Consider the following 5,096-nt stretch of genomic DNA (forward strand, 5'->3'; position numbering starts at 1 on the left):
AGCTCCTTCAGGAAGAGGTGAGGCAGCACCCGAGGAGAGACACCTCACTCACCTTTTTATAAAATATATGGCGATAAATTAGATGTTATCAAGGACTCATCTTTATGGGAGGACATCAAAAAGGAGATATGAGGATACAGAATTGTAAAGGATATAAAAACAGCTTGTTTTAAAAGTTATCCTTAACTTACCTTTTTGTAAAACATGTATGGCAGAGATTTGACAAAGGACTGATCTTTCTGCAGGTACTTTAAAAGGTGGATACCTCTTGAGGATATCGTCTATAAACGGATTTTTAAGAGATTGTTTCCAAGGGACCCTTGTAAGACTTGAGATGCTGGAGATGCAGCAGCTGGGGAAATAACTCCGTAATGCTCAACCCCCCCTCGGAGGCTCCCGTGCTGCAGGGTCTGTGGGAGGCGGTGCAGGCCGGGCAGCGCGAGGTGCTGCTCTCCCCTTACCTGCCCGCCTCCTACGCCTTCCTGACGCACGTGCTCCTCTGCACACCTTTCCTCGCGCTGGACGCGCTGGGCAGCGTGTGTCAGCGGGTACGCTCGTGGAGAGTGTCTGCAGGCTCGGGCCCCCCTCCCTCGCTCCGCCGCTGGGGGGAGTGTTTCCTCCGCGTGCTGAGCAGATACCTGAGCTCCGTGCTGCCCGCCACCGCGCTGCTGCACGCGCTGTGCAGCCCCGCGGTGCTCCCCCTGCTCGCGCCCTCCTGCTGGGAGCTGTGCGTGGAGGTGTTCGCGTGTCTGCTGGTCTTTGACACGCTCTTCTTCATATGTCACGTGGCCATGCACAGGTGAGCAGTCTGCAACATCTTGTCAGTTATTCCAATGTTGATCAGTGATGCTGTTGTACCTGGATACAAAATGTGCCTCTTAGATGTAGTAGTAGAGTAGAAACATATATGGAGCATAAAATCGAAATATCTAAGTAAAAATTATATTCGAGTACAATACTTAAGTAAGTCTACGTATTTAATCAATAAAATGCCACATGTATTGTTATTTTAGTTATTTAACGAAAAAAATAAATAAAAAATAAACAGTGGAGAAAAATAAACTCCCACCGCAGATACAAAGTCTACCGCAGATACACTGACATTATGGGAGTTTGTAGAATCTGTTTTATATCATCATGTGTTAAGCCTTACGAGTATTCATTTAGTTTCATGCGACTTACCTATTTCTGTGAGAAGCAGAAAAGGGTAATTTAATTTAGGATTATTTAAAGTCTGGGGGGATAGAAAAACCAATATAATACTGTATCAGGTAAGGAAGAGTTCAACTATGCATGCAGTTTGAAGTGTATATAAGCTGTAAGATTCTCTTGGTCTATAGTGCATTACATTATTGACTGCTTTGGTGCAAGGGAATGTGTCTCTTATGTATTTGACTTCAACCATCTCCTTGTCTGTGTTTTATCGATTCCTCTTCGTCTTATTCTTTAATGTTGTGAGTGTTATCCACGACAAGTTTTGTGCTGATTATCCCCAGCAGTGAGAGTTGAACATATTTATGTAAAAAAGACATGAAAAAGTGGATTTTGCATAATAGGTGACCTTTAAATAGAGCGGCAAGTTTAGGAGAATGTGTTTGGTTGGTTGTAAGAGGGACGAGGTGCGTCACGTGTAAATGTATCATTGGTTCTCGAGTTGACTGCCTGAACTAGCTTCGCCCCATTTTTATACTGATTTTCCCAGCAGTGAGAGTTGAATGTGTTTGTGTGTTTCTCGTCAGGGTGCCCTGGCTGTACCGCAGGGTCCACCGGCACCACCACCGGCACCACCTCCCCTTCGCCCTGGCTGCTCAGGACAGCTCTTCTCTGGAGCTCCTGTCCCTGCTGCTGATGGCCCTGAGCAGCTCCTGGTTGGTCGGCTGCCACCCGCTCAGCGAGGCCGTCTTCCACCTGCTCAACAGCTGGCTGGCGGTGGAGGACCACTGCGGATACGACCTGCCGTGGGCTCTGCACCGCCTGCTGCCCTGCCTGGGAGGAGCCCCCTGCCACCAGGCCCACCATGCTCTGCACAACGTCAACTATGCCCCCTACTTCACCCACTGGGACCTCCTCTTCGGGACATACTGTGCACCAGAGCTGTATCTACGTAAAGAGAGATAAAACTGTTGCCTGTGCAGAGATGGCAAAAGTACACACATCCTTTACTCAAGTAGAAGTACAGATAATCGTGTTTAAAAATACTCTGGTAAAAGTAGAAGTACTGACTAAACTTCTTTACTCAAGTAAAAGTAAAGAAGTATGGGCTTTGAAATGTACTTAAGTAAAAAGTACCCATAACTAGCAGCTGTTTTAAGGAGTACCTGACCTCCTTTTATATGAATAGAACAATAATGTCATTGTTAGCTAATGAATGTTTCCATGCTGAACAACGGCAACATGACAATGTTTTATTGGTCCCTCTTCTTTAGAGAAGACCAGGAAATGATGGATACACGGATCATGTTCAAATCAATAGGCACGCAATGACTCTAAATAATAATGATCACGCCACCAAACACACATTCAAACTAAAGGAACCAGCCTGTTTGGAAAATGTAAGAAGTAGAAAGTACAGGTATTTGTGTTTAAAAATATAAGAAGTAAAAGTAAAAAGTTGTCGAAAAATAAGTAGTGGAGTAAAGTACTGATACCAGAAAAATTACATTAAAAGCTGCCAGGATGCACTGAAGGATGTTTTCTGCAGATATTTGTTCTTTTTTTAATCAGCTTTTTATACGCACAATTTGAAATCACTTTTTATTTAGTGGACATTTTTTTCCAAAGTGATTGATAAAAGCTGCATTGAACCACGAACAAAACAAACTCAGAACAAGAATCCTGCAAGAACATTAGCTTTCAAGGAGCCACACTTGTTTAAGTGCTAAAAACACAGGGATTTGTCATCCTATAGTTTACAAAGGAATTACCTTTTTGGTTAGATCCTCCAGAAGCAAGACGTTTTGAGAGGTGTGACCACAAAATGAAATTTATATAAAAAATAATTGAAACAGTTTTAATCACTCAACAAGACTACAAACTATGTTTCCTTGTTAATTATCTCAGAAGCAGATAGCAGAGACTTTGGAGTCGAGAAATTGTCTTGATTTTTATCACCATGACTTGTGGCTTTATTTAGACCTCAGCTTTTTGACGTGAAAATACTTGATTCCTGCCGCCGAGCGCAGGAATACTAATAGATTATATGAAATGTGTGCGGGACAAAAAATGGCATTACACTTTGTGAAAAGAGCAATATTTGTAAGCAACAAGTAGTATTGTGGCAAGACTAAGGACTCAAAACTCAATGTTTAGGACTCTACTTTGTACAGTGTGTACACTTGAGACTTACTTGTGAGTTGCAATGCAATGACTGGACCCCCCTCGGCTCAGGAGTCAAAAAGTTCATGGACATACTGTACATTGTGCAAAATGTACAATGTGAAAACCGTCAATGGCGTTTTTATGCTCAAATCTACAGCTGTCCTGTATCAAGTGAATGAAGCACGAGATGAGGAGAGTGCAGGAATGACACAAAACATCTAGACACTGGAGCAATAAACAGATGCCTGAACTAATGTCGTAATAATTTGCCCTTTCAACCGAGGAGTGTTTTTGGATGGATTTATATAATTTCATTTTGTAGGCGTAAGGCAGATAACACATGCCAGATTTTTTTAAATGAATCCTGTTCTTGTGTATGAAAAGTAGAACTTTGAGTGAGTGTCTGTTCATATTCTCAGGGGAGATTCTTGGATGTGACTATTGGATACTCAGCACATAATAAACCATAAAACCACACATTTCTGATCGTATTAAACAAATAGTGATGAAGAGAAGAGATATAGCTCTGTTGTCAGTCTTTATGCAGCTAAACTAAGCTAATTGCCTGTTGCCTGTAGATATTCATTGAAAAAATCAAACAAACTTGCCAATGTGGAAGTACCTGCATTCTCTTTAATAACCAGCAGGGGGCGACTCCTGGTTGCAAAAAGAAGCGCAATTGTATGGAAGTCTATGAAAACATTTACCCAATTTCTCACTTGATTTATTATCTGAGTAACGATTTTGCTAAAGAGTGCTTTATTCTCAATCATCAGTTTTAAGTCTCCTTCAGTGAACCATGATTAAAGTCTATATTTAGAGTAAAATACACCAGCAGGGTTATGTTTTAAGGCGGGGCTTGTATGTGATTGACAGATTACTATGAAGTTTGTGCTGCATGTCTTAAAACTTTAACCCTTTCACTTCATGCAAGTTAATTCCAAAGTTTTAGTCACCTTACAGTAAATGTCCTCTTCAGCTTTCAGCTCCACCCTTTTGAGTTGCTACTGGTGCCAAAAAACGGAGAAATGCAGGACAAGGAGGTGACGAAGTCTACTTCTTATATAGTGTATGGTTCAGATTTGAGTTTAATTGATCTTGTTTTCCTTCTCTTCGCAAAACCTTTAAAAAAGTAAATTTCTTTAATATCACTAAATGACTTCTGAAAAGGCAAAGTACATCTTGTGTAAAGCTTTTGTTGGAAGAAAATGTCAAAATGTAAGGTAAACACTCCTCTTTGAGCCAAATAATATGTAAAGTTTGTATTTTTGTGTGATAAGTGCATTGTAAAGATTTTCTAAATGCTTATTTGGTTGTTTGTTCATGAGAAAATATATGAAGGCATGACAGAGTTTTGTGATGTGTTCTTGTTCCTTAGGTTCAGGTTTCTATTGTTTTGCTCTGATCAGTGATTTTTATACCCCGGGCCTCTCACGTGGCTTTTTTGTAAACTGGTTCCATGTGTATTTCACAGAGTAATCAAAACCACATGTTTTTTGAGATGAGAAGCGCTTCAATCATTATTTACAGTTTTAACCTTTGCAATTAGTTTTTGAAGCGAAGCATTGTCATCACCTAACCGCACTCTTGGGGTCTACTTTCTAAAGTATTCAGCTGGGGCCGTGCCAGATGATTTGTGGTTTATTCATGCTTTGTGCACATAGAAGAATAGCAAACAGCTGCAAATTGCTCAAGCTTCCTTCACTTCATCACAGTAAGATACAACACGTAATGACTCCAAATACAATTAAAGTAAAGAGATAAATGTTATACATCAT

The 5,096-nt window shown here is 40.8% G+C and overlaps 1 protein-coding gene across 3 annotated transcripts; it reads left to right on the forward strand.

The window, feature by feature from the left end:
• ch25hl3 (cholesterol 25-hydroxylase like 3) lies at positions 1 to 2,476 on the forward strand. Of its 3 annotated transcripts, none has more exons than XM_010770179.1 (3): positions 1 to 17; positions 246 to 799; positions 1,740 to 2,200. In XM_010770179.1, the coding sequence occupies exons 2-3, from the start codon at positions 372 to 374 to the stop codon at positions 2,116 to 2,118; spliced, it is 807 nt and encodes a 268-aa protein (XP_010768481.1). In that variant the 5' UTR covers positions 1 to 17; positions 246 to 371; the 3' UTR covers positions 2,119 to 2,200. The 3 variants fall into 3 exon arrangements, with proteins under 3 accessions (XP_010768481.1, XP_010768479.1, XP_010768478.1); XM_010770177.1 differs by lacking the exon at positions 1 to 17 and adding an exon at positions 2,437 to 2,476 and having other exon boundaries at positions 23 to 799; positions 1,740 to 2,134; XM_010770176.1 differs by lacking the exon at positions 1 to 17 and having other exon boundaries at positions 24 to 799.
• The last annotated feature ends 2,620 nt before the right edge of the window (positions 2,477 to 5,096 follow it).

The sequence above is a fragment of the Notothenia coriiceps genome, unplaced genomic scaffold (genome assembly GCF_000735185.1).
Source record: "Notothenia coriiceps isolate Sejong01 unplaced genomic scaffold, NC01 NC01_scaffold00008491, whole genome shotgun sequence".
Classification (NCBI taxonomy): Eukaryota; Metazoa; Chordata; class Actinopteri; order Perciformes; family Nototheniidae; genus Notothenia; species Notothenia coriiceps.

What these genes read in the sequence shown, in the direction of transcription:
- ch25hl3 (XM_010770179.1), top strand. Translation starts at nt 372, where the DNA reads ATGCTCAACCCCCCCTCGGAGGCTCCCGTGCTGCAGGGTCTGTGGGAG. An exon ending in TGTCACGTGGCCATGCACAG is followed by an intron (nt 800 to 1,739) that starts GTGAGCAGTCTG and finishes GTTTCTCGTCAG; the next exon opens with GGTGCCCTGGCTGTACCGCA.